This window comes from Cucurbita maxima, unplaced genomic scaffold (assembly GCF_002738345.1).
Source record: "Cucurbita maxima cultivar Rimu unplaced genomic scaffold, Cmax_1.0 Cma_Scf00012, whole genome shotgun sequence".
NCBI classification, from domain to species: domain Eukaryota; kingdom Viridiplantae; phylum Streptophyta; class Magnoliopsida; order Cucurbitales; family Cucurbitaceae; genus Cucurbita; species Cucurbita maxima.
Genome location: NW_019272028.1, coordinates 3,958,597 through 3,969,489, shown reverse-complemented (window position 1 = coordinate 3,969,489; position 10,893 = coordinate 3,958,597). Strand labels below are relative to the sequence as shown.

At 31.6% G+C, this 10,893-nt stretch overlaps 2 protein-coding genes across 4 annotated transcripts in view; one reads left to right on the top strand and one right to left on the bottom strand.

Moving 5' to 3' along the window:
* Positions 1 to 1,133: 1,133 nt before the first annotated feature.
* LOC111487820 (protein REVEILLE 1-like) lies at positions 1,134 to 4,570 on the bottom strand. Of its 2 annotated transcripts, XM_023135365.1 has the most exons (6): positions 3,960 to 4,570; positions 3,058 to 3,171; positions 2,848 to 2,959; positions 2,681 to 2,742; positions 2,134 to 2,514; positions 1,134 to 2,050 (listed from the first exon to the last, which is right to left on the bottom strand). In XM_023135365.1, the coding sequence occupies exons 1-6, from the start codon at positions 3,984 to 3,986 to the stop codon at positions 1,346 to 1,348; spliced, it is 1,401 nt and encodes a 466-aa protein (XP_022991133.1). In that variant the 5' UTR covers positions 3,987 to 4,570; the 3' UTR covers positions 1,134 to 1,345. The 2 variants fall into 2 exon arrangements, with proteins under 2 accessions (XP_022991133.1, XP_022991135.1); XM_023135367.1 differs by lacking the exons at positions 3,058 to 3,171; positions 3,960 to 4,570 and having other exon boundaries at positions 2,619 to 2,742; positions 2,848 to 2,913.
* A 5,877-nt stretch (positions 4,571 to 10,447) lies between these two features.
* The window catches only part of LOC111487821 (cytosolic isocitrate dehydrogenase [NADP]-like), a 6,594-nt gene continuing 6,148 nt past the window's right edge, over positions 10,448 to 10,893 (top strand). For both annotated transcript variants that reach the window (XM_023135369.1, XM_023135368.1), the window contains exon 1: positions 10,448 to 10,628. In XM_023135369.1, the coding sequence (XP_022991137.1) occupies positions 10,580 to 10,628 (49 nt within the window). In that variant the 5' untranslated portion in view covers positions 10,448 to 10,579. The remainder of the gene's footprint in view (positions 10,629 to 10,893) is intronic.

The following is a 10,893-nucleotide window of genomic DNA, read 5'->3' as shown; positions in this document are numbered from 1 at the left end:
GGGGGGGGGGGGGGGGCAGGGGCAAAGTGGGGAAGAAAATAAAAATGGAATTTCTATTTTAGAAATTGGCGTTAATTTATAAAATATTATAAAGTAAAAAAAATATATATAAAGAATTAATTGAAGTGAATAGTTTTGTTGGTTCCGTATAGAATATATATATATTTATATTTATATTTTATGGGGTTGTGACTCCAAATGGTTATTATCCCGACATGTCGGTTATGGAATCGAGGGGGGGTGGGAATATAAGATTTTAAAGACTTGCTTTTTCTTTTCTTTTGTGAATTAATGATAGAAATCATTAAATTAATTCCAAAAATAAATGAGATTTGGGTGATTTTGCAAAACAAAAACAAAATAGAAAATGACGAGATGAAAACCTAACGAATAAGTTAGCTGTAAAAGTCTTATTTCGTGGACAGTTTAGACATATGGTCGAGTCTTGAGCCACAATTTGAGAGAACATATTTTATAAAATGTGAGTGAGTAAAATAATTGAAAACCAATTTGAAGTCAATTGCATTGAAAACATGTAGGAAAAACAATTACAATATTTGATGGGAGAAGATTTGATGACTCCTTGGTCCTACTTATAATACATTTTGAAGCAATTTTGGACTAACAGACCTAGACATGATTTCGCCGTTATTATTTGTTTGATGTTGTGGTGGGCACATTTTATGCAGCAATTAACAAGAGAAGAGTCGGAGATTTGACTATGGTGGCAGAGGAAACAAAATGACTGACGACGAACTCTAAATGGTACTAGTAATATCGTACACTTTTCGTGTACCATGGTGAATAAATGGATGTATGAACGTTACAAAAATGGAGTAATGAGAACAATTATAAAGAGTAAAAGTGTCACAATCATCGACTCTAATACCATTTGTAACAGACTAAATCCACCACTGGCAGACAATATCTGTTAGCGGTGGGCTTGAGCTGTTACATTATAAGTAGGTACGCAGCAAGACCAAACAAGTAACTCCCTCACTTCCCATTTATCGACTCTCCCTTGTTCTTCTACTATGATATGACATTACAGATCAATCCTACTCTTCAAACCAGTAGAGCTTACTCAGCATTTTCCAATCATATTACCTCTTGGAGGTTTTTACCCAAGGAAGTGAGAATTTACCGTTTTATTTAGGTAAACAAGAAGGGGCATAATTAGTAATGAACAAAGGAAGACAATTTATGTAAAGGACATTCATCCTAACAAGACAATGCTGAGAAAGTGGTGGTTTACAGATTTGTACATTTGTTTATGAACCTGAGATTGTACCACCAAGCCTCTTTCGCTCCATTATGCCATGTCTGTACAAAATTCAATTTGAATCTATAAGCAAAGCCGTATCCTTTTCTCCTCCCTCTCTGCATCTGTGATTGAGTGGGACTTCGTAGCTCTCTCTGTCATGCATCTTTTGTAAGGCACAAACCCTTTGGTGTTCTTTTCATGGCTGCTTATTATTAGCTCAGAAGACAATGCTTTTCCAATCAACTCATCTTTAGAAACTGAATCTCCATCTCTATTGGGAAATAGTTTGTAGCATTGGATATCATTTTCTCCATATTTATCACCATTTTCCTCGCTGTTTACTGATCCGGTGTTCGACCCGCAGCATGATTGATCCTTGTGAGTTTCCTTATCATCAACTTCTGGATTCAACTCTGAATCTGCTTGTTTGAAACATTGTACAAATGAGAGTGGGTAGCTGCCATAAGAACTCCACCACGATACCGGGACTGTAGAACCAGGGTCTTGATTTGAGTCACTGCTATTGAGTTGTATGAAATAGAAAGCTCCATGATTCCAGGTGCCCTCTGTATTTCTCATAACCTTGGAGGAGTTCCATGGCGATATTTGCTTGTGGTTTTCGCCCTGTTTACCGTCAGCCTCAAACGCACAGGTCTCTACCGTTGGAGTTTGTTTGTGGGGATTTGTTATTAATACAGTTCTACCAAAGAGCTTAAGACTCTGGATTGACACTTCTTTTGTAGAGACATCTTTTTCATTCACATCCTTCGGAAATAACTCCAGGTTCTGTCATCCAAAATAACAGAGCTTTTAGTTGCATCAATCAATGAGAAAGATGGCTATCAAAAAGGAACAAAAAGAGGCAGCACCTTTGAAATTTTCTCCTGGGGGGTTGAATTGTCTTTCCCAGGGCTTACTGTTGGAGATTCATTGTCCAATGAAGATGAGTTTGGTTCTGAGGATGGAATAGATGAATCTGGAGATGCTCTCTCATGATGAATTCTTGAATTGGCACAATTTAGCGCATACGAACCACCTGCTGCTACGACAGTTGACGTTGGAGATTGACATTCCTTTTCTGAAAGCTGTGGGGACAAAGACCTTGTCTGTTCTGAAATGGAGGACAACTTATGCGAACCAGGTACTTCTTTACGGGGATACGGATGCGCTGGTTTTCGTTTTGGACGAGGAGGAGGAATCTCGATGCATCCTCCGAGAGTTGCGGTACACCCGTTTGAATTATGCATGACCTAAGGCAACAATAAAAACAATGAGAAGTTGGAAGATCATAAAGGACAAGCATTGATCCTTCAAGGATTGTTTGCACGCCTTGTGATTCTTGACAATTACTTACATTCATAAACCGGAATATGTACATTATGGTAGATAATGGGAACTGGAATAAGAGCATTAGACCTTGGAGAAGAACTTCTGGGCATGGCTACGAATCTGAACTGCAGTCTTCGTGCCCACATGCTCTGTTAGGCAAAATCAATTAAGAGAATGAGAAAAAAAATGCAATAAAGATGGCTATATCCTCTGTTTGTTTATGAGCATATTATGCTCTTTCTATTCAACTATACCTTCTATTTGTCGCCAATCACGACCATACAGTGTCAGAGCTTCAATAAACTTTTCATGTTCTTCCTCTTTCCATCTTTCTCTTTGCTTTGTGATTGTGTAGGGCTTCCTTGCCTAACCAGTGAGAAACATAGAGAAAAGTGAATAAAAAAGCTTAAAAAAGAAACATACCAAAATTTTGAAACAGAGAAAATAGGCAGCGAAAGCAAAACCTTGGGACAATATTCTTTCCCGCTTGAAAAGGGGTCCTTCAATTGATCAGCAGTCGCAGTTGATTCATAAAGAGATGAACTAGTGTTGTCAGAACAGAGACCTCCACCAGCATTCTACAGCAATGAACAATCAGAAGACAGGTTCATAAGGTTTACACAAAAGATTCTGGTTAAGATATTGATTCTTTTCCTAAACAAAGTAAAAGAGCTCCGATATTGAAAATAAACTACTAGAGCTCAAGCCAGAATGGATTCATACCACATTAAATTCTCTAGTCTAAGAAAAGGTGCATATGATGATCATGTAGCATGATTCCAGATTCCAAATTCCAAATTCAAGGAATGGATTATAAGAAGCAATACAGACGATAAGAAATGAAAAAATGGTGAGGAGTGAGTAGAATTTTATGTTTTCTTCACTCTCCCCTGATGCCATGTATATACTAATTGAACCATGAAGAAAATATCTACCCAGTTTCGTGGCAAGTACGAACTCGTAAATGAAAAAACTAAAAGGAGAAAAAGATGCAAACAGAATCACTGAAAACTAGCAAAAATTGTGCACGGTCGGAATATGTCTGAATAGCATCTGTCATAGTAAATCGAACCAATCAGCAAACCAACAATGCCTAACATTTCGCAGACATATTTGGAAAACTTATGAAGAGTAATTTTAGGAGGCCGATTTTGGCATGATTGTACATTTCTGTTGGTTCAAATTTCATTACTGACCAAAAATCATCTAATACATCACATGGGCATAAGGAAAAAAAGAAGAATAAAACACGTTTTCCCTATTAATTCTTTGTTCACATACCAATAAATAACACGATCTCAACGTTTTCAAGCTACAAAAAGAAGGGTGAGAGAAGAGGATGAGGAAAAGAATGGAATATTCATACTTGTGATTGCATGTTTGCGGCACCCATGGATATTCTAGCCGTAAAATCTTCCTCTGCTTTTACGGAGCCAAACACCTGTGTGTCATTTTCTTTTCGTTTCCACTTAGTTGATTGCCGTTCAATTTACAGTAACCAATAAATCCTCACGAATTTTCAACAATCCGAATAACCAATCCCTAAACAGTCGTATTTTCGACGGTTTGAATTCAACAGCTTGATATCATTAAACTGACTTAGTCCAACTCCAACGCGCGTTAACAGTCCTAATTCAACTCATTATCGAGATAAAATTCTTCAAAACCCTAGAATTAAGTGATCGGGCTCTGAATCACAGTTCCTAGGGCTTCAACCTCAAAAATCACAAAGAATCAGATTCGCGCCAGTAGACTTTCAGGAAAACAAAGCACGATTTCGTCCGTACAAGAGCTAAAGAAAGAACAACTAATCACTCGATCACGAGGAAAATCAAAAGAACAAAATTACAAACAACAAACTTCATTCTGAACATCAAACAACTCCTGGCCACACAGAGAACATACAACCCACTACAAATGAACACAANAAAGAAACTAAAAAAACCGAAAACAATAAACAGAAAAAAAAAAAAAAAAAAAAAAAAAAAAAAAAAAAAAAAAAAAAAAACACACACACACACACACAAACACACACACAGAGACACTGGAAAAAACTTAAGAAATCGAGATTGAACTCCAATTTTCGACAAAAACCAGTCGATTCCGTGCAAATTCAGAACCGAAACTCGAACGGAAGGAGGAGGAGCTTCAGCTTCTTGAACGAGAAGGCGATGGCGTGAAGAAGATGAAGAGAGAAAATGGAGATGAAATTAAGAGAAATGAAGGAGTCGAAAAAAAATGTAAGAAGAAGAAGAAGAAGGAAGAGAAATGATGACGTAAGTCGGGAACAACGCCACTGGCTTCCGATGTAGAGAAAAAAAGGAGCTACCATATACCCGCTTTTTATTTTTTATTTCTAAATATTAAAAAATAAACTACACATTTAAATAATATATTTTTAATTCATTAGGCCATAATCACAAATTAGTTAAGAATAACGTCTTTTAGAACGAGCAATAATTAATTATTATAGACGTAGTTTATCCATAGAGAGGTTCGAGTAGGGACGAAAAGATTTTTAATAATAAATTTTAAAAATTAAATATAGACTAAAGCGAAAGGTGGAATTAAAATAAAAAAAAATAAAAAAATAAAAAAAACTTGTGGCTCACGTCCGAACTTTACCTAAATTACACGTGGCAGGGTTTATTATTATTATTTATATATAAAATTAGTCATAATATTATATATATAATTTTTTTTTTTAATTTTAGATGAAAAATTGACCTTTCGTCCATATATTTTTTTTATTCCAATTATATCAAAGAATTACCTAGATTAAATTCAACCAATCAAAATCGCCACAATCGAATTATTTTATATATTTATTAGAATTTCATCAGTTTCTTATAATATAAAAAATAAAAAATATAAAGATATATATATATATATATTAAATATCTCAATCAAAGGCCTGTAATATTCGGACAGAAAGGCGGAGTTATTGATGAGGCGACCGAATATTTAATTTTGCAATTTAAAATAATTTTAAAAAAAAATAAAAAATAAAAAGACATGTCGGATGGATTTTAGTGTCTCGAAATTATCTAAACTGCGCTTTTTGGCCACGTGACATTCCCTTGTCTACTTTTCCACGTGACATTCTTCCAGACAAGCTTTATTATTTTTTAAATAAAAAACGAAAATAAAATTTCCACCACAAAAATACCAATAACGACCGTTGCGCGGATCAAAAGGCGGATATTAGAGCGGCGGTTTTTTTTTTTTTTTTTTTTTTTTAATTAATTTAATTATGAGGTGCTGGATTTTATAAGCTATTTATTTTTATAACTATTTGTATCGTATTATTACTTATTTAATAACTATTTAATTTTTAATTTTTGTGGGTATTTTTTTTTTTTTTTTATCTTTCTCAATATTTCGTTTAAGAAAAAAAAAAGTAAAAAATTAAAACTCATAAGTTAATTCGTGGTTTGATAGCCATGTTTTTTTTTTTTCATTTTTTTAAGTTTTTCAAATTATTAAAAACATATTGAATTTTAAAAATTTTATTTTTAAAAATAGTTATTTTTATATTTATTTATTTCATGTTTTAAACCCTAACGTTTATTTGTTTGTGTTTCATTTATTCCTTTAAATTTACCTCTTAAGATAATAAATGTAATTAGTTTTTTTAAAGAAATAATATATTCTGTTTTAAAGAGAAATATAGACTATTGAATATGATATATTAACAAATATTGAAAAATCTCCCCAATTTATGTTACATAAATATTGTATATGTATATGACTCTAATAAATAACACAAATAACATATCAAATAAATAAAATAAATGTAATTTATTGGAAGAGTATTAAAATGAAAATTAATGCGAATTTGAATAGCACATTAGATTTAAATAAATAAAATTTTTGTGAAATAAGTTGGTTTAATATTAGATTTGGGTTAAATTAAAGATATAGTTATTTCATAATTATATATATATATTTATTTATTTATTTATTTTGTAAATTTTAAATTTTTTTAGAATATATATTGAAATTGAGTTATAAATTTTAATAAATGTTTGAAAATAAATAAATAAATATTTTACGAACTAACCTTTTTTATATTTATAAAAAACATAAATTTAAATAAATTAGTAAAATAACTCGTATCAACTTAACCTAAGAAAATTTGGAATTGTTTTGAGTTTTTTAAAAAAAAATTAGTAAAAAAATGGAGGTAAAATGAGAAACATTTTTCAATTTCAAAATTAGTATATGTTCGGATTGGACGATGACTAGTCATTTGGGCCGGCCCAATAACTTTTAAAACTCAGCCCACTATCTTTAAACTTTTAATTTTATTTCTATAAATCCTCCAATTATATGTATTTATTGAATCATATCCCATATTCTTTTAAACTAAAAATTTAAAATTCCAATCCATATACCTTTTTTGTGTTTTTTATCTGACAATTGTATTTCCTAATTTTTTTATTAAGTAAAATAAATTACAATTTAAATCATATAATTTTTTTAATAATTAATTTATATTAAAATAAATGATAAATATTATAATAAAATTTATTAAAATAGATTTTTAAACGGTTATTTTTGGAGTGTATTGTGTCACAATCTATGGAGACGAAGAGAATAAGTTGTAAATCTCATACAGGTAAAGTGATAACTCTCAAATGGTGCCCATCCGGCTACTTGAGAGCCAAGATAGACGAGTGTCATGATACGATTGACCATATAATATGTACTAAGAAGAGACATAAACAAGATAGAGGCTAGACATGAGTGTAAGAGATAAGCTAGTTGAAGGGCTGGGTAGGGCTCAAGCATTAAAAGTCAAGGTTCTAAAAAGAACTTGAACAAGAAGTTCTTGAAGTTTGTCGATATTAAATATAAAAGCTTTTCAAATTTGGTGTCAATTGGACATACTGATACTTCATAATACCACCGAATATTCGTCTACCAAAATCATGTCAACACATGCTAGATCTGAATTGCCTCAAAATATGTTATAGTAGGACATGGAGTCAGCTATCCACTACCCTAGACTTTGTACATTGGATCCAAATGAGCATTCACACGACAAATATCACTTTTTTCTGGTCACCTTTTCTTCAAATAAATAAATTTTCAACTATATATTTGTTGAGAGACGTTGAATTTTTAAAATTAAAAAAAAAAAAAATAGTGTTTGGTTGGAGCTCATGATCCAACCCAACAAACCCATTTGATCCTTTAATTTCAACAAACATCACCCATTTTCCCATTTTCACTAAATTCCACACCACAACTCACTACCCATATTTTAAAATATATTTGATTTCATATAACAATTTCCCTCTTAAAAAAATATTTATTATTATTATTATTAAAAATTATATCTTTTAATTTTTGAAAAAAAAAGTAAAATAGTAAATTCATGTCTTTTTTGAATTAAATAAATACAAAGTTTCCAATATATTGGGTTATCCATAATTAACAATTTTTTTATATAAAAAAAATATTCCAAAAATAAAAAATTATGTGATGAAATTAAATTGTGGATTTAGATGTCATTGTCACATTCCATCCAATATTTTATAAACAAATAAAGCTCTTTTGAGTTTAGATTTTATTTTTCTGACAGTTGGCCACTGATTTTGACTTTTACCAACTTTTATGACCGTTTTACCCTTCTGGCGGCTAATAACCAAAATTGCCATTTGCTTTCCTACCATTTTTTTTTTTTTTTTTTTTTTGTAATATCCATTTTTAATAGGGTCAATTTCGGAATTTAAGTGTAGCAATTATGTTTTGAGATTAAAGAGATGGCAAAACTCCATTTTCAAGAGCCTTTTTCGGGCACGATCGAGACAACGATGAGATTCTCTCTGCCCCTACGTAATGCGATGAGCCATTTTTGCTCTTATAATAGCAAAAAAACGAGAAAAAAATAGTTGATATTATCGTTATTCTCGTAAACATTCGATTCTAGATAATAATATTGCGGATTTTAGAGTTTCCAAATTGACTAATTAAAAAGGAAAAAACTACTAGAGCTTATACTCAAACTAGATAATATCATACCATTTTGGAAGTTACGTTATTCCATTATAGTATCAAATTCACGTGCTCCAAGGAAGACTCAACGATGTACTTTATTCGAGAACCGAGCCTATAAGAGGAGGATACGTTGTATCATTCAATAGTACGAAAAAAAACTAGAAAGGGAAGACCTTTCTCTTTAGAGTATGAAAATCACGATGGTTGATCATGTCGTCATTTTGGACCTATTTATTTTTTTATTATTTTATTGTTTTTTTAAATTATAAAAATTATTTAATAATCGAAATCACTTTTATCCATATTATAACATAATTATTAATTAGGTTATGGGATTTTCAATAATTTATGAATATATCCAATCACATCGTTGGATCAAGGATTGAATTTATGTTTAACGAGTAATTCAATTATGTGATCCCACATTGATTGAAGAGGAGAACGAAACATTTTTTATAAGAGCGTAAAAATCTTCTTCTAGTAGACACATTTTAAAATTTGTGAAGTTGACAGCAATGCGTAATGGACCAAAGCGGATAATATCTACTAGCTGTAGGTTTTGACTATTATAAATGGTATCAGAGCCGGACACTAGGTGATGTGCTAGCGATTTATACGTTTTAAAATCGTGAGACTGACAACGATAAGTAACAAACTAAAGCGAACAAAAATCAAACAATATCTGCTAATAATGGACTTGAACTATTATATCATAGTAGAGTCTCGGAAAGAAAATTATAGTTTTTAATAGATCTTTTAATTTTAAAAAGTATTGGATGAGTTTTTAAAATTTAAACCTAAATTAAATGCAAATTTTATATTTAATAAGTTTTCAAAATTTTAAAAGTCTCATTTTTTTAATTTATGATAAATAAAAAACTATATTATTATAAAATTCATGAAATTGGTAGAAACTATGGTCAAGAGATTACAATTACATATTTTAAAAATTTTAATTAAAAAATAATGCTTTCTAACAGTACGAAGAGAAATAGCAAATTACAATTTTTTAAAAAGAAAAACGTTGGATTTTTCTAATTAATTTATTTGAAAAATTAAGAGATAGAATTTAGTGGTTGGGATAAAATAGAAAATTAATGTACGTGAATGAACGGATACCATATATGGATGGGAGTAATTTTGAGGTATGAAATTACGGTTAAGAAAAACATAAAAATAATTGATAGTAATTACCTATATCAACAATATCGATTTCCTTTTTAATGGCTTAATTAGACTTGGTTTGAAGCGTTTAATGTCGGCTGAACTTCGAGATTTTTTTTATAGGAAACATTGAGTAAGAACAGAACTTTGTAACCACCCAAGATAACCGCTAGCAGATATTGTCAACTTTAGTTTGTTACATATTACCGTCAGTCTCACGATTTTTAAAACGCGTCTACTAAGGAGAGATTTTCACATTTTTATAAGAAATGTTTCGTTTTTCTCTTTAACCGATGTGTGATCTCACAATCTACCGCCCTTGAGGGCCTAACGTCTTTGTTGGCTGTCCGGTGTCTGACTCTGATACTATCTATAACAGCTCAAACCCACCAAATATTGTTCGCTTTGACCCATTACGTATCGCTAACAACTTCACGTTTTGAAATGTGTATATAAGAGAGAAGTAGTAAACTCATGACATTTTTTCTAGGTAGCACGGAGTAAAAACCAAACATGCTACAAGGATCCCAACTCCAAAATCAAATGGGTTTGACTTTGACTTTGCACAACCTTTTCAATGGCAAATGAGTAAATAGAGGGCGGACTAAAGGGCAATACAAGAAAGAAAAAAGAAGAGTTTCAGAAAAAAAGTTCTCTTTCGCAAGTATAAAAAAGGCGCCTGGTGCGGCGGCGGCTTTCATCCACCTACTGTATCTCTCCATTTTTTTTCTTGCTTCGATTTTTCCCTCTCTTTGCGCTCTCCTTATTCGATCTTCTCTGTGATTACTTCGTTTGAAGTGAGGGTGGTCAATAATCATGGCTTTTCAGAAGATCAAGGTCGCCAACCCCATCGTTGAGATGGACGGTGAGACCACTATGTCCCGATTTCAAGCTCATTTGAATGAGATATGTTCATGTTTGATCGTGTTTTTCGTTATTAATACTGTTGGATTGCTTTTGTAATTGCTAAATATCATCGGGAATGGGGATTTTTTACTTTCATATGTTACGAGGGAGTTCGTGTTTGGTTTTTTGGCCGTTAGATCTGTGAAGAACGGTGTGTGGTTTGTTAGATCATGGTGTTTTTTTTTTTTTTTTTTTTTTTTTTTTTTTTTTTTTTTTTTTTTTTT